Here is a 27,701-nt window from a genome sequence, read left to right on the forward strand (position 1 = left end):
TGTCGTGACTGGTGCCTTAGCATGCTCAGTGACTTGAATCCGCAGTACTGTCTGCTTCTGAGTGGAACAGAGAACAGGATTACACAGGTCCCCTTCAATGGCCAGCTTTCCAGATCTGGGGATCCAAAGCTACCTGTTCAACTCCATATATAGGTACCTAAATGACACCAGTTGTACAGATGCGGCAGCAGTAATTAAGAAACAAAGACATGCCTAAGTACATTTTTGTGCTTCCAGTAATCAGATAGCTGAGTTTGACTTTTCCTCCGAGGCACATCGCATTAGCTCCTCACAGCACAGCAGAACATTCAGCTTTCCCCTGTAACACAGCTCAAGGGTGCAGTGGATTTTCCCACGTATGAATTTCCCCTATCCTACATTCTGTTAGACACCGAACACATTTTTTGCTGCTGCGCGCAGGAGGTGCAGGCATCAGCTCAGAAGTGATGAAGGGTTTGGTGCCCAGTGTAGGAAGCGTTGCCCGGGGCAGCTACTCGAGTTTTCACGGGTCAAAGCTGCAGGTGGCATCCAACGCTGCAGATTGCTAGAAACAAAGAAGGGATTTGCCCTTCAGTTTGGGGCTTTGTCTTTAAACTTTTGCTGGGGGTTTCTTTGCTTTGGTTTATGGCTCGGCATTTTTCTCTCCTGCGCAGTCTTCCACCCCGTCGAGTGTTCCTACTGCCACAGCGAGAGCATGATGGGCTTTCGCTACCGCTGCCAGCAGTGTCACAATTACCAGCTCTGTCAGGACTGCTTCTGGAGGGGCCATGCCAGCGGTTCCCACAGCAACCAGCACCAAATGAAAGAGTACACGTCATGGGTAAGGGAAGGCTTGCGCCTCACTGCAGACTGCTTTGCCCTCCAGCTGGCGGAGAAGCCCCCAGCCACAGCTCCAGGCAGCCGTCCGGCACGGGGAGGCTGGGAGCCAGGCTGCCAGTTTGGATCGGCGACCCCATCAGGGTGGCTCCAGCCTTGGGAGCTGTCAGGAGAGCGTGGAGGTGGGAATGGTCTTTTGTGGGTGAGAATCTGGGGTGCCTGTGACAGTGCGTGCCGTGGGGAGGGCAGCACAGGAGGGGCTGGCAGCAGGGTGCCAGGTGCACAGCAGCTTCTGTTCCCACAGGACTCACAGTAAAATCGTCATTGGCTTGCTCTGTTTGGCTATGTGTAAACGAAATGATGAATACTTAACGCTCATTCATCAATATTTTCAGTCGAGTGGCTGCAGCATATGCATAGCATTTGGGATGGTCCTGGCACTGTAGATTTGAGCATGGTCGCAGCCTTAGATCCACAGTTGTGTTTACTGTAGAGAAAAACAATCTTTTCATAGTTAAACAAAATAATTCAATGTTTTTTCTAAGCTGAAAGAGAAGTATCAACAGCTGCATTAACCTTCTCTGAAGGGCATCAGACTTGTGGGCTAAGCTCTCCACAGACTGGAGCAAAGCCCCAACTGAAGCCCTTGGTCACAGAGCATCCCAGTACTTCAGGGTTCAAATCCAAAGAACAGCAGAAAAATCCTAACTAATATCAAATATTACAATAGTTTCAAAAAAAAAAAAAAGAAAATTATGCATGTAGCAACAACTCACGTTTTCACGTTGTACATCACTTCGTGGGTATCTTTTAACAAAGTCCTGAAACTTAATGCTTCTAAAATGTCTAGTTTTCCATTGATGGAGCAGGCAAGGGTTAAATTTGATGTGGTTTGCTCTCTATGCCAGTCACATGGCCCTGCGCTGTATCCCAGCAGATCTGGGTCTGTAATTGTTTTTGTGGGTCCTAATTGCTGCTTGTTGCATAGACACGAATGGCTTGAGTTTAGTCTCTGAATAGGAGAGTGCCCACTGCATAGCTCTCACTCCATTCCTAACAGCAATTTGTGCTATAAAATCATTTTTTGCTGTAGCCAGCTAGCTGTAATTATAGGTAGGAAGTAATTGGAAAACTTAAGATTCCTGCTCAGCAGAGGGCAAAAATGTTACTACATGCCTAGTGGTTTCAATTGTTTCCTTGTCAGAAACAAACGTTTTGCTTCAAGTTTGAAATTGCCTTTCTGTAGCATTCATTAGCATTTGTTCAAGCCTGGTTAGCATTCTCCATAATGCATCTGTATCAAGCTCCATATGCAGATTACAGGTGTTCATGGGCGCAGTGGAACTCAACTATTCTCAGTTCAGAGTGAAATTGCATTTATAATGAAAGAGAAAAAGGCTGAACTTTACATATTTAGGTTGGTTTTCTGTAATAGAAATATTTCATTATTATCTTGATCACAGTCATAAGTCTATGCAGGATGAGTGCGCACAAATACAAAACCACTCCCGTTAAGTTCCAAAAAGATTTTTAAATCTCAGTGTGTAGAGCTGTGTTTTGGGGGGAGGAGGCAATGTAAGGATCACTACCCCTGTTTTACTGGCAGAGAAGCTGAATCACAGAGAGGTGGGTTGGATTCCCTGAGAATCTCTCACACAGCCTAAAAGATACCCTAGATCTCCAAGCCCTTCCTTAGAATAGTGTTCAACTGCAAAGAGTGTCCAAACAAAACTAGAAAGCAGAAAATACTGAATTTTTTTTTTTAGACTTGCTGATGGGTTTTCAGGGTGAAAAGCATGCTTCTTGCACAGAGCCTCCCCATCTTTTGGTGATGGTGACAGTATGTCAGCCTCTTCTGGCATGGTGTCGCCGTGGTGGGGCAATTCCCACCATGCACATGTCTCAAATTTTCTGTTCGCCATCGTGGCAGGGGCTGCAGCAGCCACGGGCTGTGGAAGAGGAGCTTTATAACAGTAGATAAACAGTACAGGGTGCTGGAGCTGAGGAGGTAAATAGTAGCAAGGAGAAAGAATATACCAGCCTCATGCCTGGCCCTCAGCCAGGAAGGAAACGGTGTCCTGTACAGTGTATCTGTATGGACAGGCATACACAGATTTGTTCTGCTTGCACTCCCAAGATGGTGAGGTACAAGCCAGCTCCCATCCAGGCAACGCTAACTTTGTGCTGTTCTTCATTCAGTACTACCTGAACGCAGCATTGCAAAGAAGCCATGGCAACTGCATCTGTCCATACAGATATACCCCCCAAGCCTACTCTAAAGACCCCTGAAGGGAAGAGTAATCTTTCCTCCAAACTGAGCAGTCCTTGTCTTACCAGACTCTTGGTGTGGGAGGGGGGCAAGGGGGATATCAGTCGATAGGTAATGCAAGCCATAGAGCTTCCTGTCGTTTTGTGCTTCCTATAGCAGAAACAGTATGCACCTTACTTGTCCAGATTACCTCTACCTTCCTTGTTCCTCCCAGAAATCACCTGCTAAGAAGCTAACTAATGCACTTAGCAAGTCTTTAAGCTGTGCTTCCAGCCGTGAACCTTTGCACCCAATGTTCCCTGACCAGCCTGAAAAACCTCTAAACCTGGCTCATATTGTGTAAGTATCTGTGTGCTGTAGAGAAAGTAAGCTTTGTTGTAGGAGTTGCTTACACCGAGTGTAGAGACTGCAGAAAAAATAGGAGGCAGCTGTGGTATATCTAGCTCAATGCATCACAAGTGCAAATTTGCTGATAGGGGTACTTAGGATAAAAATGTTCTTCTGTTGTGACTTCATTTGAAAAGTCAGTGGGATATGTACATATAACCAAATACGGGGACACAATGTTGGTATGTCCCCATTCTCTTCAAGAGATAGCCATGCAATTTCATAGAGTTTGAGCACTTTGGGATATATTAATACTGAGAACGTTAGTTTTGACATTTAGAGACTCTCAGCTTCAGTATATCACAGGTCTGTCTTGACACAAGGCACCAGAGAAAAGTGAAGTCTTACCAGTTTTGTTGAAATTGGTGTCAGAGTTCTTGATGAGTTCAGTGGAGCTGTGGCTTCACCTAGCCCTGAAGAGTTATATGAGTCTGCATAAGAAGTGTGTCTTTAATTGCCACGTCACTTGAAGAGAGTCCGTTATGTTTATATTTTGATATTTTAGGAAAGTGAAATTGTTTTTTGGTATAGTAGTTTGTGTCACTACTTTTTCTCTGAAGGAGTCAAGAAACTCAAAGCAGAGAGAAAATGTATTTGTACGGGTCCTTAAAAATAAGGCAAATTTTCCTTAGAATTCAAGAAAAATCAAGACACTGGCTGCAAGAAAGTTACGAAGAAATTAAATTGGAAAAATTATTCCGAAAATACTGCCTTTAAAATATTTCTTTTATTCTGATATATTTCTTAAGGAAATATCTTTCTTAACCATCTTCCCAGGGTCCCTGACTGAAACATTTCAGGCAGCAGCCATTACAATTGTATTTGCTTGCTGCATATCTGTGTTACCGGCTGCTGGAGCTATTCTGGTCTGTAATTATTATACATATTTACTTTTGTCAGTACTGAATGTTTGTATGTAGTGTTTTTAAGGGCTGGTGCACACTGGCCGTTGTGGGCTGTGCAACACCTGGAAAGTTCATCTAAACTACCTGACATTTTAAGGGCAAATCATGCTGGTGGTCCTCCTCATGTGGTTATAGCAGAACTTTTTCAAGGTGTAAAAGAGTGCTCTGCTCTTCAGACACAAGGTGCCTCTGACAGATATGAGGTGACAGATCCCTGTTAGACTCAACTGTCAGTTAAAACCCCTGCACTTCTTTATGGAGGTGTAATGGGAGGATGTTGTTTGTTGGAAGAAATCATCCAGAGGTGGGCCTGCGGAGCTGCCCCACTGCTGTGCGTGGTACAAAAGCCTGGCGCTGCTGGCAAGTCAGTGATAATTTCACAGGGCAGATTTTGGCCATCCTTAAGACAAATGGAAGGAGACAGGGAGTACAAAACTGAAGGAGAAGCCTCTGTTCCCAGTTGCCTGGAGGCCCTCGAAGGCCTGGGGGTATGTCAGCAGATAATGGGTAGTGAAAACTGGGCTACTGTGCATTTAGGCAAGGCAAGTGGAAGGTACCTTAATTGAGTAGGATCTGTTCCAAATCTTTGCTGTGAAATTAACGTCTTCCCCTCTTCCTAACTATACAAACATAATTTAGAGTGATTGGATGTAAGAACAAACCACCATCTATTTTGTTTTATGATAGAGTTTCTCTTTATTCATAGATTGAAGGCAATATAACTTGGCAATTTATATTGGCTATAATGATACATGAGTGAAAAACCTGTAAGTTGTGGAGGTAGCATGATCTACAGCATAATTCATATAAATTACCTGAGGGAAGAGATATGCTACAGTACCTCGTTGAGAATATCTTCTCGCTGATGTGGTTTTTATTTTTCAACATAATGGAAGTTGAGAGAAACAGCTCTGGGCAGGAATCCAGGCAAAAAAGGTTTTGTATGTGCATTAAATGGAAGACTTTTGGCAACAAAACAGTATCTTTTTCTTAGCTTCCAGCTTAAATGGGGACAAGTACTCTCTGCATTACTATACAGCCTTTCCTTTTCATCATCCTTCCACCTTTGAGTGGTACCAGACAGAAAGACAGCATCAGGTTTTTGTTTTACTGGTGCCACACAAAATTTTCAGTTAAGCAAGAAACACATAGAAGGCTCATCTAGAGAAGTAGTTTCCAAGGTGTCATTAACCTGATGGAGGGACTCCCCCCACCCATGGAGGGGTGATTTTTCCTTTCTGTACATAAGATTGGCAACAAAAAAGAAACACTAGCCTGCAGAGAGGTTGAGTGGCGTGACCAGTGCATCATGGAGGTATTTTTCAAATGCATTCTGCACTGGCATTACTTTGTTTCCATCTAAGCCAGTGGGAGCGTCATTTTTCACATCAGTGTGAAGAGGTTAGATCAGCATGGAGCACTTTGGAAAATTCCTCTTATTTAATTTGGTTTGTTACTGTGGGTATGTGTTATGCCATCACATGCATCTATTACATAGCATATTTCAATAGTATTAAGTGTTTTCTGCCTCCTTGAGGAAAGTTGATTATCATTAGCTCACTTTTATCAGAAAGCTTAATCGCTGACTTCCAGAAGTTTAGAAATAATCTCAGAAAGATATACATTTACAGTCAATAGCTGAGGTTTCCTTCGCTTTACCATAAAGTCTGCTGTTCTTGTCTTATCACATCACACAGCTGTATATGTATGTTTGAACATCCATTTGGTATTCGGGCTGAACCTGAGGAATGTGACAGTGGGCATCAGCCTTTAAGAAACTTGTCTTGGGAAAGCCCAGATTAGTTTAATATAATTTTCTTCATATAAGAATTAACAAACTGAAGCTAATCACAAAAACTTAGCAAAGCCTTGGAGTTTATAGACATTTGTACAGAAGAGTAACTCTGCATATGTAAACAGATCAATGACCTTTTATGCACAGAGGCTCTCATGCTTTTTGCAGAATCAAGGTCATAAGAATGGAGTATGTCCAACGCACTACTTAAACCACATGCATATTAAACTGACAATTTAATTAATGATCTCTTTTCCATTTCATTTTGGCTGCAAAAGAGATACTTGGTGAGTATTTTTCTTCTTTAGTATACTTATCAGAGGAAGAAGCTTGGAAAAAAATGCGATAATCTCATTACTATCAATCCTTAACTTTTTATCAGAGTCCAGAGCCAAATAAATAATTGTCCTTGAATACGGAGACAGCGAAAGGGAAGAACTCTTAGGGTTTAGAAACTTTCTCTTCCACCCCTATTTTGAGATAAAGCTTAAAGAAGATACTAACCTGAAGTGTGTATATGGAGATCTGCTGAAGTCTGTGGGTGCCACGTATCCACTTACTCCTCAGTCAGCAGAGGTGGACTGGGTGCAAGGCAAAGCAGAGCCCAAGCTCTGCCGAGGGAGCGCTCCTCCTGCCTCCTGTTCTGGGGCAGTGTTGAGAACCAGCCTCTCCTCCATTCTCCTCAGCTGTTTAGGACTCCACAGCACAAGGTTGGACCCATGTTTCAGAAACCCCAGCCTGTTCCTAATTAGTTTTTGAGTCTGTTCACTGGCCATTGATTGCATTGAGAAAAGGAAAAATGCAGTAGGTACACGCAGTAGGTGTGAACTATTTCTCCTACATCAGTTAGCAGTTTACAATTCCCAGGCAACAAAACACCAGTTGCTGACCAATTAAAAAAAATTAATATCTAAGTATTCTCTTGAAGTTTATTTTCAAATCTCTATTTCAAGACTCATACCACAAGGACCTTTCCAGTGGATTGGCTCTGATCATGGCCTCATCCAAGCAGTTCCTAGCTCTGATGAAGGAGTCCATGAAAAATTATATTAAACACTTCTCCGTCAGTACCTAGACCACAAAGTGCTGCTTCTCAAATTCATGACTGACCAGAACTGGAGTTTTTCATGTGGGTCTGCAGATGCAGGGTTAGGCTAAAACTATATTTTCATATAAATAAATAATATGCCAAATCCTACGTCTTTTTATTCCCAGTTTTAAACTTTTTTAAATCAGTGTGACATTGTCATGCTGAGAAATCCATTTGGACTTGTCAAAGACCACATTTATGCTTGTTTTCTAACGGTTAGAAAATAAGAAAGAAAACATGTAGTAGTAGTTCACTTCTGTGCAGTACTGGCTTTCTTAATTTCTTACACATGGTTTCGATAACCAGTTGTCTTGCACAGTTGGAGCCCACTGAATATTTTGCAGATGGCTACTATATTTTGATTTGCACGTCTGCAGAATTCAGAAAGCAAGTCAGATCTTTGACAGACCTTAAAGGAGTTATTGACCAACTCGAAATCTAGGAAATTTGAAGTCTGAATTATATATGGCTTCAGGTTCTGCTCATATCTGATTGAAAACCCTGTGATTTTAATAACATATTTTTCAGTTTCTCCAGAGTGTCTGTATCTTTTGTCCAATGTTGTGTAAGAAGCCCATTAAGACGGAGAAATTTGTCCTTAATAGATGCAGAAGGAAAAATTATGTGCAAAGTGTTTTTTAAGAGTAGACAATAAAAGAAAGCAGAGGAAATATTCCTTCTCATTTCATTTTTAATAAGAGCAGGAAATAAAGAATGTAATAATAAAACCATCATTATTAATGGGTCCTCTTAAGCTAGATACTTATTTTAAATTTTGATTTGGGGATTTGAAAAGCTTTGCAGTTAAACCAGCTTAGTTCTACATGTATTTTATGGGGTACTGTGGTCTATGGGTACACTGTGGTCACTATGTGAGCATGGTAGCATGGAGCTTAGCGCCAGGCATAACCTCATGAAAAGATGTGTAATTTATTGGCAGTTACACCCCGCAGACCTCTATGCTGCCACAGAGAACCTGCTACCAGCGCTCAGCCTAGCTGGGTGAAAGCAGTGTCTGCACCCTGGGCTACAGGCTCTGGAAAGGAAAAAAGGCGTAGTGGTTATTTTGCCAAAGCAGGGGAAAAAAATCAAGTTGCTTAAAACTCACCTCAGAACACACAAAAGCATTATTTCCTTCCAGGCCTAAGTAACTGTGTTTTTATCAACTTGTGCTTAAAAACACAGCATCTTTAAGTTGGAACTATTGCTACTTAAAGCAGAAGATACCAACAGTAATGTTACTTTAAACAAGCAGCTCGTTCAAGTCTCTGTAAATACTGTTGCTGATCAAGGGTTTTTTTGTGCAAAATTAATGCAATGGAATATTTTACCTTCTTCTAGGCCCCCCCGACCTGTAACCAGCATGAATGACACACTCTTCTCCCACTCTGTTCCCTCAGGAAGTCCTTTTGCAAACAGAAGGTGAGTTCTTATCCTTATTTATGTTAAGCCATTATATGATAGTGGTGGAGGTTTCAATTTTCAATTCCCTCCCAGGATAAAAAAAAACAAAGCCAAAAAACCACCCACAAAATAAAACTGGCAGACACAAGCAGAGAAACGCCTTGGTTATTTTGGACTGATACACAGATATCTGGATGGAGAGCTGGAGTTAGGGCACCCCAAGCTCCTCACAGCAGAGCACAGAACTTCAGTCCTCATTTGAACCATTGCATCCCGCTAAAATGTGCTCACATGCAATATAGGCACCCTCCCATAGGGGCTGAAAATGGGCTGTTGGCGAGAAGCCATATTGTAGCAGCACTGGGAATAGAAACTGGGACATGCCTTGCCTACTGGGAATGCCTGCATCGAACTGCAAGATACCATATGAACAAAGAGAAAATGTGTTCATACTTGCAAGATATAGCAAGACATCCTTACTCCTATTAAAACATTCAGATTTTCATTAAAGGCTACAAGAGAGAAGGAGTAGTCTTGGAATATGGTGACCTTTCAGCAAACAAACCAGAGAAGAGTCATCAGAAACATCAATCCCAAAGAGAAGGTGCTTGCAGCTGACTAAATATATTTTGGTTCATACATCCAAAATATGTGTGTAGCATTTGCTAGCTGTCTCACCCAATCTGTGTAAGCCTACCAATGCACATAGATGAGAAGGTGGCAGAAAAATGACTTCCTGCTGTGTTGAGGAAGATGAGTGATATGTCTTCTGTGGGTGTATTTCATTGCTTGGCTCCTGCTGTATGTGTCAGTGCTTCGGCGTTCCCAAATAACCAAACACAATCTCTGGGTATGCATGGCTGCATATTTTAGCAGCAAAACCAAACCCGCAGTGTACCGCACTGCAATGTCAGAGTAAAGATGGTTTACTACTACTTTGATTTATACACCTTGTTATCAGGAACTATAAGCTGTAAACTCTCAGTGTTATCTTAGTGCAAGTAGCTGCTGGGTGTGACTGAGATACTTTTTGAAAGCCAGTCCCAAAGCAGACCCCCAAGACCAGATCTTCTGCCTGTACAGACAGTGAGACTGCAAATGCAAATTCATTTCTGTCATTGGAGTATATGGGATTTTATGTGCAAGGCAGGATAATCTATTTGTGCCCTCTCCAGGACAAGTCATTAAAGGCAATGCTCTTTAAGAGGGTAGCTATTGCTTCTGTTTATCCCCAAGAAGTCCCTGTGCTCATTCAACAAAAGTATGCCATTTAAGCCAGGGACCTGCAGTAAAAATCACAGCGCTACCTATTGTGCTGCTTGGGTTTTTTTACATATGAAAAATTCCTGATGGTTTTACTTCTGTGTCCTTCAGTAATTCAACTGACTGGCTTTAACTATCAGGATTAACCATATATGATTCCTGAGCCATTAGAATTCCTTTTCTTCCAGAGGAAGAACTCCTTGATAGAGAATCCTCCGAAGGCAGGAGACAATAAACCTCACACCCCCCCCCAATAGGTACCCAGACTTCCTTATAAGTAGTCAGTATGACATCCTTATACAGCAAAACGTTTCCATGGTGCAGCAGACAGTTCTGGCTTTTTTAGAGTTAACAGTACTCTGATATGTAAAGCAATTACATTGCTTGTGTGTTAAAAGTTTTGTAACTTTTGTTTCATTGACCTAGCAGGATTTTAAGTGTTTGGCAGCTTATTCTCTTTATTTTTATTTTCATCTCTTATAAATTTGATTTGCCTCTTTTTATTTAAAAGAAAAAAGCACCCTACAAACTGTCAAGTCAGTATCCTTTCTAAATGGTCACAAATCGCACTTATGGTAATGAACCTACTCTGAACACACTGCTCTCTGCATACTTTTTGGAGTATTAACAAGGTTTCATTGTTTGACTCATTCAGGTTACTTGGGGGTATAAATGCAGCCAGTCCTGTGGCTGATGAGCATTCTCTTATAAAGCTGTATGTAAATCAGCTTCACAGCAACTCACGGTCAGTATGAGAGCACTAACCCACTAATCGCTGTAGTTCTGTAGCTCATGCACTGAATCATTAGCAGTTCTGCTAAACTACTAAAGATATTCTTTAAGGCAGGCTCTGGTGGGCTAGAGGGTTTCTGTGGCTCTAGTTTGTCTTTTGAATAGACTTCCTGCTGGCTGTGGGCTTTGCCAACTTCTCTTGCTTCTGCACAGCACGAATCTTTCATTTTCCCCTTTCACGTAGAATTAATGATAATGGATCTAGTGGAAGTTGGAAACATTGTTTTTCAAAACTGAAAAAAACCCTACATCTTTATGGTTTCATCATCAGTGTATGGCATGCCTGTTGCGTTCTTGACCGAGGAATGAAAGAGACTTGCATGAGAGCCTGGAAACAACTCCAGGTCTCACAGCCAGCCTCCTCTTACTCTTCCACAGCTCTTGCTGCTGGTGGTTACTGTTCTGCAGTTAGAGCCACTTGCCAATAACCTTCCCCAAACCCCTTTGCTTTGCTTTTCAAAATGGCCACAGGAAAGGCAGACCTAAATCCTGCTGAAGCTAATGAAGACTTCCCATTTATGTAGTGAGTGCTGGATTTGGACCAGTGCCTCTGGTTCGTACGCCCTTTTTCCAGTATTCCCTCTCATCTTAATGACCTAAAGGAAGAGCCTGTTTCATTCATCATGAAAGAAATATGCAGTTGGATAAGAACAGTTTCCCCATTTTCTTTATTGTGGAGTGTGATGACCTTTCTTTTTTTCTTTTTTGATTAATCCATGAGCATTAGCTATAATTCAGTAAGAAAGGAGTGAGACCAGGGTACTTTTCTGCTAAATGCCAAGTTCTTCAATCTCTATTAGACTAATAACAGTATCTTAATTCATTCTTTTAGGTTTTACTATTATTATTGCCCTGGGAAAATCAGGCCTCATTAGTGGACGCTCATCCCCTCATACATCTGAGAAACAGACTTTGACAGCTCTGTTTGCAATTGTGCTGATTTTATATTAAATGCTCTGTGATTCATATTATAATAGAAATTGTACAAACTCAGTAAAATTTCTAGCTGAATGTAATCAACGCTAAAAGCTCTGCTGGCTGTGTTTTCACTGCAAATAACTTATGGTTACTTTAATTTGTGTTGCAATCTAGTCCAGAGGTTTCAGATAGCTTTAAAGAAAGTTTTTATGTAATTAGAATGTTTATTCAAAGGAGAATTGGCACAGACTGTCATTTGTAGCATTCCCATGGTATTTATTTCAGCTAGTTGTGTTCACATAAGAACATAACCATTCACAACCAGTTTCTCCCTGTAGCAGCCAATGCTGAACTCAGTGCACCGACTCATTCTGCTGCTGGAAATGGATATGGTCTCATAAGTTCAGCACAATATAATCTTCATTTTTTGATTCATAGGTGAAAAAGGGAAATGAACTGGGGAGAAAAATAATCTCATTAGAGGAAAGATCTTTGGTACTTCGTAAATACAATGACAAATTGTAGAGAAAAGCTGAAAGGAGATTGAACATTATATGTTATTTGCATTTTAATTGCATCTGAAGCACCAGTTTTGGGTGGGTATGCAATTATTCCAGAGCTCAAAGGAGGTCAGATTCAGGCATTCCCTGAGATGCCTCTTAGTTTCTTCAAGCCACTTCAGAATCAAAGTCTGCTTAAAATTTCACTGCTTGCTTTGCTTAGTTTGAGCCACCAAGAGAGCTTTAACGTGGAGGTCGGCATAACAATTACAAGCACCTTTCTTCCAAATATGTACAGCGTGGAAGTTGATACCAACACTATGCTCTGTACAGCTCAAGATCAACTTTCAAGCACTTATATTAGAAAAGAAGAAACAAAAAAATCTGTGATCTCCCAGATACCAAATCACAGTCATTTGCTGATATGACAGCTGATATGTGATTAAAACCACAAGTCCTGAAATTTTTTTACTGCAGTTTTTAATCTCACATTTGTTTTTGTGATCTCTGATTACCTAGAGGGCAGCAGAACAAGGGAATATTGCTGCAGAGTAGGTAATGCCCTTGCAAACCCAATGAATTGGATATGTTATGTCAAAACAGGTAAATGGAGCATTGTAGAAACTTTTGTCCAGTCAGGAGGAATAACTCTATATCCTGAATTCATGTTTTCCTCCTTCTTTGGATTCTTTTGTTCTGCAGCGGCAGTCTGTTGGTGCTGCCTTGAAGTACATAGCTACCACAGTATGGATACAATACCTTTCTCTTTCTTAATAAACGTCTTATTTAAGCTATCAAATTATAAGGCTAAGGTAGGATAAAATGAAACAGAATGGGTTTTCTTGCATTTTTCTCAGCCCCTCCTCACAGCTAATACATTTAGTTCTTCTAAAAGAGTAATACACTGGAATAAGTGGAGTGATGCAGCACATTCTGCTGAACTTGAAATTACTTGGCAGTTCTGTGGTAGATGGAAAGAATGTACTATGGCATCAAATGCCCATAGCCAAGGAGAAACTGAGTCTTATTTAATGCTGGGTCAGAGTAGCTGGTGCCTTTTTCGAACTCCACATAAAAGCTAAAAAGAATTGGATATTCTACCTGGGCATAGCAAAAGATTAGGCAAAATTTCTGGACAACAGCTAACTTTGGAGCAAAACATACTCATTGCTGCTGTTGCCCATGTTTCTGTCTCTCAGGAGTGTGGTAAACTTGAACTGCATGCTGCTTTCATATGTTGTTTTCAGAACAAGATGAGAGTCCAACTTATTTCATCAGCCATGTTCTACCTGCTAAAGGGAAGGTTTATATGTCTGATTGCTTCATAGCCAGGTAGATCCTAAAGCCACCAATATTGTTAGGTCTACATCTTTGTAGACATCTGCTCAGAGTTGGACGTTTTGTCTCTTAATTTGGATGGGGAAGCATTCTTTGGCATCTTACAAAATGTTTCATATTAACAGGAATATATCTTTTGAAATATATGTTCCAGTTGGTAGGGCCCAGAGAAACTCACTGTGGCCAAAACAATCGCTGAAGTATTAGTTGTATTTTGGGGAATATGTGGAGGATGTAGGAAGATGTGGAAGAACAAGAAGGACAAATGTCAGCTTTTCCAAATGGAGGAAGGTTGAAGGTGGAAACAGGGGCAAAGGTCGAAGGAATCATACAAGAGACTGCCTAACCTTGGCATCCAAAGATACTGAAATTATGAAAGAATTAGTAAGCACCTGGAGGATAAGAAACCAATGAGAAATAACTATCATGGATTTGTCAAGAACAAATTATGTCAAACCAAACTGATATATTTCATTGACAGGAAAACTGGTCCAGTGGGTAAAAAAGAAGCAGCAGATGTGATACAGGTTGACCTTAAAAGGACTCTTGACATAGTCCCAGATGACACAGAAGTACCCAAAGGAAATACGGACTAGGGGAAATTAGTATAAGGGCAAAATCGAAAATCAGTAATTACTTTTTCAAAAGTGTGCTGGCGTTCTGGGAGGAGGACGTATCAGCTAGCTGGGATTCTTAAAGGCTATCTTAAGTCAGACACTATGCACTATTTCTTGTAATGACCTAGTAGGAGCAACAGAGTGAGTGTATGCAATTTGAAGATGATACAAAGGTTGAAATAGTTATGGGAAGGAGTGCTTACAGAGCAGTTTCTAAATTAAAAAATTAGTTCAGTTCCAGTGGTAGTAATTGATGTCCGAATGATCTGAAATCAGTTAGAGAAAACTTGGTAATTATAAGTGAAAAGTGCTGTAGCAAGGAAGCAAATAACCAAATAAAATACGGAGCATAATTTGATGGACAGAAATATTTTAACAGAGGATCTAGCAGTTGCAGTGAACCGCAAACAAATTAAAGTCAGCAATACGTTTGTTAGATTCCATCTGACCCTGGGACATCATGTGGAAAGCCATTAAATCTCATTCCCTGGAGGAGCAGGTATCTGTCTGGAGGTTTGTACCCAGTGCAGGGCATTAGCATGGGGACATATATGCTAACCAGCGTGACAGAGTCTAGAGGAGACATCCAAACATCAGAAAAGCTCAGAAAGCCTAACTCATAAGAAGAGGTTGGAAGTTACAAGTTTGCTTAATCAACTAAGAAGGAAGTGGACATTGATAGACATGGTATCAATTGCTCACTGAGTAACATTCGCTTGCCTGTCCCTCCAGCCTAGCTGTGTTGCTTCTGGAGCATAGGAGAGGAGAACTTACGGTAGGTAGAGGGGGCATCACACTGCACTGCTAGAAAGCAAACCACAAAATCTGCCCTGGGGTCTTTGGTCTCCCATTTTGGCAACATATGTATCTTTACATTAAGAATCAAAATGTGCATTTTTTGGTTGAAATGGCACACTCTGTATCCCTGAATGCATTTTCCTTCTGTAACTGGGAAGAAAACATGGGTAAAAAACGGATCCTTCTAGACGGCATGGAGCAGGTTTATCTGCATGGATATCACTTCAATGGAAGCGCACCACACAAAAGTGACATGCTGGTGGGCATAGAAAAGTGAAGCAAGCATTTTTTTCTTGCTGTGCAGTACAGCATTTCATTCAGCTATCTTCCAGATTTATTATAAATCACTAGTGCTTGGGTTCTTAGGACACCCTTTGGTACCATCCATTTCAGAACCCCACTGCCAACCTTGACCTCCCAAAAGGAGGGGAACAGCACACAGATCATCTAACTGAATTCCTTCCTTGTCCTAATATTAAAGGTTTTGATCTTCAGTCCATCAGAGCCACACCTGCTCAGATTTATCATGCATCACATTTGTGCCACATTATCTGCCTATATATACATACACACACACCCCGTGCATGCTCATGCACCCATCTTTTGATCAAAGACATTACAGTATCAGTAGCCAAACAAAAGAATAAAAGTTAATAATTTTTAAAAAGGAAAAAGTAAAAAATATTTTTGTTTTGCTTTGTTGTTTTTTAAACCAAAAATGCTGCAGCATGAAAAAAACACTTAACATTTCAATCTCTCCATTTTTAGCCAGTGTTACCTTATTAACGTGGATATTTTAGTATTGCAGTTTCTGTAATCCATTAAATACTGTATTTAGAAAAAAATTATGGACTGTATATTTTTTTAAAATCAACAGAAGAACAGTACTTCTGAAAATTAAACTGGTGTGTCCCATTACTGAATCTAAATAAGCACATTTCTGTGGATTACTGAAACTATCTTACGGCAAATGTGGAGAAAAGCAATTTAGCTGTTATGCTGAAGGTTTCCCAGCTTGAAAGCTGCATTTAAGATGACGTTTATCTTGGACTCCACCTGGAAACTACACAAGCCTTCCACTCTCCATTTGTGAGAGAAGCACATTTTGGTTGTCTTTTCTGTAGTGAAGGCTTTATAGTTTGCTTTTGGAGAACAGGAGGGAAAACTCTAATTCCTGACTTCGCATTTTCTGAAGTTTTCTGAAATATCTTTAAAACTTCTCATTTTATTTTTATTCAGTCCAGGGCTCTTGAATGAGTTTCTCCAAACTCTGTTCTGTAATGAATTTCAGACATCACTGTTTACCCCCTTCTTAGTTTTCCTATCTTATTAACTAGCTCTCCTTCCAAGAATACTGAAGTAGAGCAGAGCAAACTGCTGGCTAGGGCTGCTCCAGCTTTCTTGAAAGGCAAAGGGTAAGTTAAAGAGAGAGTATGTTCACAGCTTGCACTAACACAGCTAAACCAAAACCTTCTCCTCTATTCCTCCTGCTTTTAATGTATTCTGCAAACATCTTTCCTGAGAAAATTGTGATAACCAATTAACCCAGTGAGCTAAGTAGGGCATGTTTAAATATATTTATGTACACTTGGATGTGTGAGGTCTTGATCAGATACTTCCAAGTGAATCCAACTTGTGATTTCAATATGTTAATCGTGTGTGTAACATGTATATTTAATCTATATATACAATACATAATATATTAAAGAAAATAGTGCCAACCTCACAGTCTGCTGTATTTTGGAATAAATGGTACTGTACGACGCCAGTCCCTGGCCCGATCTGGCACCTCACTGATTTCTGTGGCTGGCTCTGTAATCAAGTGGGATTCTACCATCCAAAGCCATTAAATACTTAACATATAAATTACAATACTAACAAAGTAATTTTTGCACTTGTTTGGGGTTGGTTTTTTTTCCCTAAGAACACTTAAGTATTCATTCCTAAATTCCCACTTCATAATCTTACTTGCTCCTGCTTTCTCTGTTTATTTCCCTCTGTCTGTCCGGACCGCACCCTCTGTCCCCCTGACCCCGTTTCAGGTTACAGTACAGTCTCGATGTTGCAGACAGGCTGGCCGATGAACATGTACTCATCGGGCTGTATGTCAACATGCTGCAGAGCAACCCCGCACGGTTAGTGCAGGTTTGGCACCTTTGGGGAACCCAGGAAAGGGACGTTGGTCGGCCAAATGCTCTCACTGTTTCCTCCTGGCTACAAGCTGAAGCAGCTCTTTATGAGCACTAACCTAAAGGGAATGCGTATGAATATGGGGTATGTCCTCCCAAAGTTGGTGGATTGTGGCAATTGCTGTTATTGTCTCTAGTGATGTTGAGTAGCAAGGTATTGCAAATAATTGAGTAGTGAGAATGGCTGTACAAACTGATTTGGGATACCATGTTCTAGTCAGTGCAGGACTTTGCGATGGTACAGACACCTTCAAACAACCATGACTAACAAGGCCGTGTGTTCAAGGTAATAATTTTTGAGGTGATATATAATTTGTAGCTTCACCTTACCTTGAAAGTAAGAAGTGGTAGTAGTATGTAAACAATAATAATAACAATAGGAATTTGCTTATTAGCCTAGTGAAGGAAGGAGTTCATTTCAACTTTTAAATACATTGGGCATTGTTTTTAAATCTGCCTGATTTCTGCATTTTTTTAATCTTGTATATAAAGTTGCCCTTATCTTTCAGACTCAAGTATAACAGGTTTTTAAACACATCTTGAACATAGTTCATAATTTCTGCTGGGGTGAATACAAAGCTTTGTCTACTAAACCCACCTGCTGTCCCAGCACTTGCGGATGGTGGCATCGCAGCAGGCTGCTCCAGGGAGGGGAGCTGCTGGCTAACCTCTCCAAGTGCAACAAAACTCCAGACTTTGCAGCCCTGTACCAGCAAGGTGGTGAGCGGTGTAGTATATGGCCCTAGAAAATGTGGCACTGAACACAAAACCATACGGTGTTTCTAACAAAACTGTTCATGAGGTTTCTGCTGTTCATAACAAACCCTTTGTTTTCCCATACTTCTATTGCAGAATATTTCCCAGGTTAGTAGAAACTCTCCATTTACCCTTATATGTAGATAAGGCAACAAAAAACTTATTTGGGGAGGGTGAATGCAATGCTTCTCTGCAGTCTTATAAAATTAACTTCTGTGTTTAGCTCCAGTTGAAAATGGGAATAATTTGCCATGTAGCTGTGCCCAGTGGAGAAAAAGAGCCTGCCTTCATGGGTCTGGACCTGCTTCTCTATGCTACATCCCACTGGAATGTGCCAGTGGGGAAAAAAAATGGAAACTGGTTTTTAGGGAGGAAAATTAAAACCATTTCTTCAAAAGAAAAACATTCTGAAGGGGAATTTCATTCTTGGAGCAGCACTTCCAGAAAGTAGGCTTACTCAGTAATATATACACCATGGCTGTGAAAACCAGGCTGCTGGGGGCATGTGTTTAGACCAGTCATTGCCCACCCGTAATTGAAGAGGACGGGAGTACACTACCACTTGGTCCAGTTTGACAGGAAGAAGGAAATGTACCCCTGCCAACCATGAGTGACTTACTTGATACAGTTGTTCAAGAAGCCAGCAAAGACTAGACCTGGTTTAGAGTAATTTTTGGTGCTTAGACTACTGATGCTGTCTGTAATTCATTTAGCTTCAGTGAGGACCACCAGTTAGATCCCCTTGTGAGCGCTTAGCCTCATCTTTACCGTCTTTATCCTCTAAATTCTATCCAGTATATTCCAACCTGTTCCTTCAAGCTTTTGAGCCAACTTCACTAAGTCATAGTATATTTCTATCCAAATACGCACGTACAAATTATGTGCCATTACATCCTTCAAATTCAATGAATTTGAGGGATGAATGGAGAGTGATTGATAATGGCCTTAATTGTTTAAATAACCAATGCAAAGTGTATTACATGCCATCTGATTACTGACATTAAATCAATGCAGTCACAGCAGCCTCAATGAGACACAATATCTCCGTTATTAGATTAGATTTTGATAGATGTAATCAAGAGGGACAGCAGTCTTAGTTACGCATCAAACCATGCTGTATTACCATTTTCTGCTTTGCTGCAATGAGACTGGTAGTAGAGAAAGTGAATGGTTATAGTTTGGTAAAGACAAGAAGAACAAAGTGTTGCTATCCTGAAGCTCCTGGTGTGAAGCCACTTTCTAGAAGAGGTAGTTGAGGCCTCTGCAGGAGGTTCAGCTGCTGCATCTTATATAGCCTGGGATGGCATCTTCAGGCAAAGGCGAACTCCTTCTGCCCATGCCCCAAAGCGGAAACATGTAGACGTGGCACTTCGGGACATGGTTTAGGAGGCACGGAGGTGTTGGGTTGATGGTTGGACTTGATGATCTTAGAGGTCTTTTCCAACCTTAGTGATTCTATGATTCTATGATTTGGGAACTTGAGTAAAGCGTGTGGTTAGCCATAATCAGGTAGCTTCTGATCTAGGGAAGGCTACAGCTAGCCAGCTCAGCTGTTGTATCTGCCTGCAAAATACCACATGTACATACCCATATGTGCCATCACGTATTTTCAAGTGCTACTGGCATCCAAAGATGAGAAGAGGAATGACTGTAGCTGGACCTTCATCTGAAAGAAAAACCTACAGAAATACTTTGTGAGCATAATACATAGGATTATCTTGGGAGCTACATAGTAGCATTAAAAAAAAAAAACCAAGGTGTTTTTTTTTTGTTAGCTATTGAGTCAGGCTAATTCACAGTACGTAATGATCAGTCCAATATAGCCCAGTATACATTTTTTCCTGTTCTAATTGTAGCTAGTATTTATATTGGGGGGGGGTGGGGTGGGTGTAATTAATTCAATTAATTTTCACTGTTTATTTTTCATCTGCAGTCATTTGATACCGCAACTAGAAATACAAGTTTTCCTTTCCATCCCTTGCAGGCTAATAAGCTACCTGGGGTTTTTTTTTAGACTCCAGGAGACCAGGGCAAATTAAGAAACAAGAAAAAGACTTAATTAGCTATTTATAGTAACTGTATGGGTAGAAAAAGTATCCCTTAGTCAGATATTTTGGTTAGTTTAATCATAGAGTGTTTTAGCATGTAAAACCAATAACTGATATTTAATTTAGTTCATCTTTAGGGTCTGATACTAAATAGTTTTCATTTTTGTTCATATAAGTTAGAGACATTACCTAGTTTTGAATATTATTTCCGCATATTTCAGTCTTTTTCTTTTCAGGTGCAGAAGAAAATAAGGTAAAATATATTATCAGAAGGAGATTATTTTTGTTCCATAAAAAGTTGCTTTCTGATTTTTTTTCTGTTATACCATGTAGTACAGTGGTGAATCGTATTTCTGTACTATAAAAGTGCCATGCTATCCTATTTTTAAAAATGTTTATTCCTAGCTGTATCTAGGAAGGTTGGTTGAATTTTCCCTAGAAAGAGGAAAAACATTCAGAGACCCACTGATTACAGAGGAAATGTATGGGCAGTTGGCTCCCTTGAATGGAGTTAGTTATCATCATTATTATACACACATACCTTAGTGGTATTAACTTTTTGATGGTAAAATCTTGGTGATTTTAAAGTAAATGGCAAATTAACAATAGCAGAGGGCTCAGATGATGTGTCTCGGTTTAAAGTGCCTTAAAACCAGGACAATTTTGAAAGCGTCACAATAAACAATCCTCAGAATACATTTGGTGGGTTGTTTTTAGGGCCTTGTTCTTACAGCCCTGAGGGTTAGAAACGTACCCTTTAATTTGTCAGCATTTTCTACAGTAAATTATTTATTAAATGAAGGTTTGTAGAATAAAAGTATGTCACAAAGACCCCACTGATACCCCTATTGCAAAAATTTTCCAAGAGACTGGCATTTCTGAGAGTTTTCTAACCAGTGGTGACATAATTTTAAGACCATCGAGGACATCCATATCACCTGTTGCAGGGTGCCTGCTGCAGGAAAGGCTGATTTGACACATCTAAAGCCTGAGAAATAGCAAAGACACTCTAGTGTCACTCCTGTTCACAGGCTATCATATTTTTCATCCTTTGCCTGGAGTTTTGAGATCCCTGTTTTTACAGATCTCCTTTAGACTGTGGAATATTACACGGATCAACTGAAGCCTATTTGTACAGGCAGTAAGATTGAATATTCACTCTTGCTGTATGATAATAATTCTGTTAGACCAATCATTGCTAATAATCATAAAGTCTTTAAAGAAAGGGTCATTAATGGAGAAGCAGTATTGAAACCATTTTTTAACTTTCTTAGAAAGGAAGGATCTGCAGCACGATATTTGTATGCAAAATGTTCATTTTCTTACAAAAGGATACCTGAATCGTTCTCTTGAGGGTCCCAAATTCTGTACACATATTTATAATATTTTAAAGTGTGCATGTTTCACTGCATCATTGTCCGTGAAGTCTTGACAGTTGAGGCTAATGCTGCTGTGCATACCTCTGTGCTTAATGATCACATAGAATAGGTACATTCCAGAGTTAAATTTATCTCAGACATTGAAATATAATTTACAAAGCTTTGGGGACAGTGATTTGTGGCATTCATAGACGAAATTTGACGTGCTGCTACATCTATTTTATGACATCCACCTACACATAAATATATATCAAAGACATTAAGTAGCAAGTAAGAATTGAAAAGCTGCAGTGGCTTGGTTCATTCAGTCAAGTCATTGTCTCAGGGGTTAACTCACATCTCAGAACTGTGTTGCGGATTGTGTTATGCCAATAAGTGGAACCATAATCCATTTTTTTTCCAGGATACATAATATGGTTGCACATTGCTGTAAAAAGGAGAATTGATGCTGAATGCTTGCTGTTTTCACAGCCATCTGTTAGGATGTGATGTATTAGTCATTATGGAAAAACTAAAAACGAATTCTACTGTCATGAAAGTAACACTTATTACCTGGTCTGCATAATTTTATGTGTCTGCAAGAGTTGCTTCACCCTTTCATTCTCTGGAGGACATATCAGGACAGTAAGCATGAGTATGTAAGAAGCAGAACTGCATGAATTTAGAAAAATGCCTTTAACCTGGGTCTTTCCAGAAAGTAAATCAGTTACCCCACAAGAATCTGAGTAAGCGTAGAATTAAGCTATATGTGTAACAAAATAAATTAAGCATAACCAAAACCAAAGAAACACTGTTCATCTACCACCAGAAGTCTTATAGGTGGTCTGCAGCTCAAGCTTAGCTTACACAGAACCCCTCTGGGTCTGACTTTTCGTAGCTTTACTGTTTTTCTAAACTTCATGTTTGTGGGCTCACAGGCTATCGTCAGAACGAGAGAAAAATTGTCTCTTTTCCCTTATCTCAGCAAGCCAATAAATCCGTGTGACTCCCAGCTTTTGTTTAATGATGAGTGGATGTCAACCACTACTCATGTTTCAGGCATAACTTCTAAATACCAATGGACCTAATCAAGCCAACCAAAAGATGCACGTTGTAGTTCCCCAAGGTACCTGGGGATATGAAGTCACTGAGTAATTTTGGAGTAGTATTTCCTTTTAAAGATGCCAATTCTTCAAAAGCAGAACTTTTTGTACAAGTGCCATTTTCATCTGGAAGGCTTTTCAAGTTCAAGATATGATTTCTGGCAAAAATCAGAATAAGAATCCCAGGCCCAAAATAACCCTTGTTTTGCGTGCTCTTTTGAAATGTGAAGCTCATTTGCCAGCAACCGGTTGCGTGCCCTGAAGAGCCCAGTGGGCAGGGAGAGATATGCCTGCCTCCCTTCAGCCAAAGCATCAGGCAGTTGCCAAGGGATAAGAAAAGAGGTCAGACTTATCTCTGTCTGGGATATTCTGCAGGCTGTCTTGTATCCATACAACAAAGCCTTCTTCTCACCTCTTCTTAGGGGCTTTTTTTTTTTCTTTTCTGTTGTATATACTAAAAGTAATGCAATATAGGATTCTAAATCCCAGGATTATCCAGGGTCAACTAAGTCCTCTTCAGATTTCATTTTTTCTCAGTTTATTAGTTTTGATGGTTCTCTGCAAACATCTAAATGATTAGAAATAGTAAAGGATCTCACTATATTACCTTTTTCCTGCTCATCTGACTAAATAATAGCCTCCATTTAAAATAAGGACAGCTGGCAAGGGAGGAAAAGAAAGTAATAAGATGCAATATTTAAAGGAATTCAGCATATTTGCTGTTTAGTTCTTACACTTTCTGAGTAATTTTTGTGGAGGATCTGCACATGTGGCCTAAGCTTTTCATAGTTGGTGCTAGTAGACTCCTGAGTTGGCTCCATGTTAAAGTGAGTCCAAGTCTTGGATCAGTCATGATACATAAGCAATAAGCTGCAATACTTTAAAGGAATTCAGTGTATTTGCTGTTTAGTCCTTACACTTTCTGATCACCATTATGTGATTCTCTGAAATCTTACTCCCAAATATCAAGAAACCCAGAATAAAAGGGAAAGTCTGATTATAAATTCCTAGATCAGTGGTTCCAAGCTGTGGTCCATGAGGCTTTGGTAAGTGCCCGGCAAAACTGTCCTAAATACTGTTTTCTATTGCAAATCTGACAAGCTTCTAAAGTTTTTCTCAAGAAACACTGAGGTTCCCACTAATCCACTGTACAAAAAGTAATCACTCTTCTAGGTGATATGACAAAACTGAGAAGTAAAAACAAATGCTGAGTGGTGGCCCTAGCCACCTCCCACCCCTCTTTGGACAGAATAGTCTGCGAGTTGCATCTTGTACAGCCTTGGCCAAGGGTTGCAGACCGCTGCTGTTTCCCCCTAAGGGAAGGTGCTGCTGGCCCCTAGAGCTGTTTCTTCCTGGAAAATTACCCTCCCCATTCTCCCTTTTGTGCAATTAACATCTGCCATTTTTAATTTGGTGACATTTTGCTTCCAAATTCTGTAATGAGGGTGTGTGAGAGGGCAGTGTGACAGAGCAATGGTCTTTTTTACCATGTTTTAACATCTTCCCTCCTTCCCCTTCAACCCTGAGCAGCATGCTCGACAGCGCAAGTCGCCTGGATGAAGAGCATAAGCTGATCGCCAGGTATGCAGCAAGGCTGGCAGCAGAAACTTCTTCATCAGTAAGTGTTTTAATTAAAGGGAGGTGCTTTCCTTCTGTTATGTTGCAGGGGCTTGGCAAGATGAGGGAAACTACATCTGACAGTCTTAGTGATTAATGGATTATTTTTCCCTATCCTTTTCATCAGATGCTGTTAGGCTTTAGTAATAACACTTTTATGCAGTCCATTTAAACCAAAGAATCCACATACTAATGCATATAATCTATATACTAATGCAATGTTATTTAAACAATTACGGCAAAGGGAATCTGACATCTTGACCTCAGGAAAGACTAGAAAATATTGTCTGGACTAGCTTTGGTGAAAGGTTAATGATTTACTGCAGTGGAAAAATGGGCTGATGAATCCGTTTTACTCTTTAGTTCAAATATCACGGCCACTGGGGCCCTAAGTGCTGAGGATTTTAAAGAATAATCTTCAGCAGGATGACTGTAATGACCCCCTGCATTAGCCCCAGCTCCCATTTTCATTTCAGAGCAATGATTATTCTGCTCTATGTATCCCAAGACAGACGGTGATGACAAGCTAAAACCTCACTAACTATATTCAGGAATAAGAGAGAATGAAACAGGAACCTAATTGAAGTATATAAAATCTTAAGTGGCATAAATAAGGTCAGCCTAGTTACTTTTTTTCCACCTCAGCACATTTGATAGAACAAGGGACCATAAATGATGGTTAAGTTAAAAGCAGCCGGTCCGGAGTGCCAGGAAGCATATTTTCACACTGAGATTTACACTGCGGGGTCAATTGAAAGGGCAAAATCAGGCACTGCTCTTCATGTAAAAACACTGAGTCACGTTCATCCCAAGTGAGGGCAGTGAAGATGAATCTGCCACCTCGTGCAGCCGTCTGTCACGGACGATCTCACACTACCTGCAGCTGCAGGGGCAGAGAGGGGTGCACAGGTGCTCCTGATCTGCCAGCCCAGCCCAAATCAATCCCTTCCAGAGGTGTGGCACAGTGTTACAAATTTAAGGCAACCTGTAGGTGATGGTCCTGTTTCTGAAGGACAGTGGTTCTTCATGGGAACAAGATTTCCCATTAATAATGTCTCTGGGTAGAAACTGGTAGAAATCAGCTCTATATAACATGCATCTATGATACAGGAGAAAACTTAGGAAGCAATATTTAAATAGCTTTTAAATAGACCTAGTCTGAAGGAAAATACTGAATTTCTCATTGCCATCCATCTATGCTCTTTGAACAAAAGAGACAGAAGGGAAAGAGAAGGTCTCTCTATACAGAAATCTTTACAAGCACAAGTGGCACCACATTAGAAACACAGTGGAAATTTTTAAAGCTTTGCTAATGGTCATTCGGTGATTTAAGGAATGAAATGTATTAATAACACTGGGCATTCAGGATGAAGGTCCTGGTTCGCCCTGTGTCAGTCGTGACACCCACCAGCTTGCATCAGTTCTTTATGCACTGCTCTCCTTCCCTATAGTTGGAGTGCTAATGGGAAAATGTACCAGTAGCAGAAAAAATAGTAAACAGTTACAGGCATAGTGTACTGTCCTTTCCCCACAGACAGTGTGAACAAAGCGTTAGCGTTAGTACTGAGATGTATCTACATCCTTTTTGAGGGTCCACCTCCTGGAGGAGGCGGTACCTGGCATCACATAAAATTGGGCTCTGGAGTTACACTTCACATGGCTTCTACAGTGAGGAACACTCAGATCACAGCAGTAATTCAGCATAGTATTTTGTAATGTCTGATGCTTTCAGGCTGGAGTTAGAAATAAGTTGATATCTTTGATAGCTGTGAAACTTTAAATGTCTTGCTCTGCATTGTCATTGATACAATATTGAAATACAGGAGCGTGAACAAGGAAAACAATATTTGGTTATTGCTGATAATCATGAAAAAAGAGCACAGTCCAATGAAGCTGTAGCGAACACTGCCCAGTTTGGTTAGAAATAGTCTAATTCCCCCTTCGTTACATTGGGGAAAAAGGGTTCTGCTGTACCTGAAGGACTGGGGAAAGAGGTTTTCTGAAGTATCCTCAGAGTGTATAAGAAAACTTGGCCAAATAAAGAGCCATGCTACAGCAACTGCCTGCGGCAGTGCCGCTGCCTTGTATGATTGGTTCAAAGGAAGCTCCCTGAAGAAGCAATGAGTGACAGGATGGTAAACACTGAGTCTTATTTACTCTAGCACTTACCCTGCTTTACTAGCAATGGAGCCATACTGGTATGAGCACAACATGGATGCTCTTTTTTTAGTGTAGCCAAGCCTGGTACTGCATTTTCTGTAAGCAGATTGCACAGAACAGATCTGTGTCACGGGTGCATGCTGGCTATTCCTCCTTCAGTGCAGCCTTCTCTTTGTTACAACAGCAGCAGGGTCAGCAGAGAGGGGCATCAGATATCTCCTTCACCATTGATGCAAACAAGCAACAAAGGCAGCTGATTGCAGAGCTTGAAAATAAAAACCGGTAAGCATCCACTAAGTACCTGGTTTTTTTCAGTCCTATATATTGTGTATGTTTGTTTGTTCCTTAAGGTTTTTTACCACTTACTACTGTGCAATATGCTTATACACGCACATACACCTCCCCCTGCAAAAAGCACAAGGCACAAAAACCTCCACAAAATATGACAAGGGCTTTGAAATCCATAGCCACCCTGAGTTTTAATGAGAGTACTGTCCAATGACGTGATGTAATCATTTATACTTTACTGTTTGCAGCTGCTGTTTGTTAAAATTTTTTTAAAAAAAACCTTGTCCTGTTTCAAAACCAGATTAACTTTGAGTTGGATTCTCTGTAGCACTATAACATGAAATTATAAAAGGATCAGTCACACTGGAAATGTTACGCTCCCCTGCTTTTATTTGTGAAAAAGATGATTAAAGCTCTCCAGAACACAGCCTGTCTGGGAAGGGTTTGCAGAAAGGTTAGCAGCAAGTTAGGCTGATGATCAAATGAGACACAAGGTACGGATATGACCGAGACTGAGAGAGTGTGTCCAGGAGAAACAGGCCAGCCGGCTCCAAAAAGGAGTGATGCCCATTTGTTAGCAGCAGAGGATCTGGCCCTCGGTACCAGACTGCCTGATGCTATGAAATGTATGGCAGCAGAGCTCTGCTTTTACTGCCGGACTGTAAAATAAAGGCCAGCCCAGACCAGATGGTTTCCTATTCCAAACTCTGCACTGCCTTCTGTCACCGTGTAATGAGCCACCAGCTCCTGTCTCGATTTGTCTTTCATAGTTCGAGGATGCCTCCTGACCGTCTGCTATCCAGCACATTGCAAAAAAGAGACAAAATTCACACAGGTTTCAACCTTCTGCTGCGAAGCTTTGTATTAGCCTTTTGACAGCACGCGAGGGCTGGCAAGCCAGTCGTAACAAGTCCTATTAAAATGCTACTCCATGAATTGTTGACCACTCTCACATCTCTACTTACACTAAAATATTTTTTTAAGTGCTAAGTGTTTTCTCTGATAGTCAGGAAGGGCCAGATAGGTTATTTTAATTTTTGTTAAGGTCGTACGATGCTTGAAATGTCCATGGGGAAGAATTACAAGGGGACAATTTAATTAAGCATAGAGCTATTTCATGTCTACCTCTGATTTTCGAGGTCTTGAAGAAGTGTTTCCCTTAATGGTGAAATCTTAACAGTTTATTTTAAAAATATCCAGAGCCCTGTCCCATTGCTGAGGCCATCTTTTGTTAATTGGAGCCCAGTCATTATATCTACATTGATGAAGAACTATATACAATCATACTTT

General features: G+C 40.5%; 1 protein-coding gene across 15 annotated transcripts in view; it reads left to right on the forward strand.

The window, feature by feature from the left end:
* Positions 1–27,701, forward strand: part of DTNA (dystrobrevin alpha) — a 238,214-nt gene that overhangs the window by 185,101 nt on the left and 25,412 nt on the right. For 6 of the 15 annotated variants that reach the window (XM_075084962.1, XM_075084963.1, XM_075084966.1 and 3 more), the window contains 7 exons: positions 654–820; positions 3,300–3,424; positions 8,604–8,684; positions 16,230–16,307; positions 16,935–17,027; positions 23,877–23,964; positions 26,308–26,405. In XM_075084962.1, the coding sequence (XP_074941063.1) occupies positions 654–820; positions 3,300–3,424; positions 8,604–8,684; positions 16,230–16,307; positions 16,935–17,027; positions 23,877–23,964; positions 26,308–26,405 (730 nt within the window). Of the gene's footprint in view, positions 1–653; positions 821–3,299; positions 3,425–8,603; positions 8,685–10,584; positions 10,675–16,229; positions 16,308–16,934; positions 17,028–23,876; positions 23,965–26,307; positions 26,406–27,701 lie in introns of all 15 variants that reach the window. The other 9 variants (XM_075084964.1, XM_075084970.1, XM_075084967.1 and 6 more) reach the window with 6 other exon arrangements.

The sequence above is a fragment of the Phalacrocorax aristotelis genome, chromosome 2 (genome assembly GCF_949628215.1).
Source record: "Phalacrocorax aristotelis chromosome 2, bGulAri2.1, whole genome shotgun sequence".
Classification (NCBI taxonomy): Eukaryota; Metazoa; Chordata; class Aves; order Suliformes; family Phalacrocoracidae; genus Phalacrocorax; species Phalacrocorax aristotelis.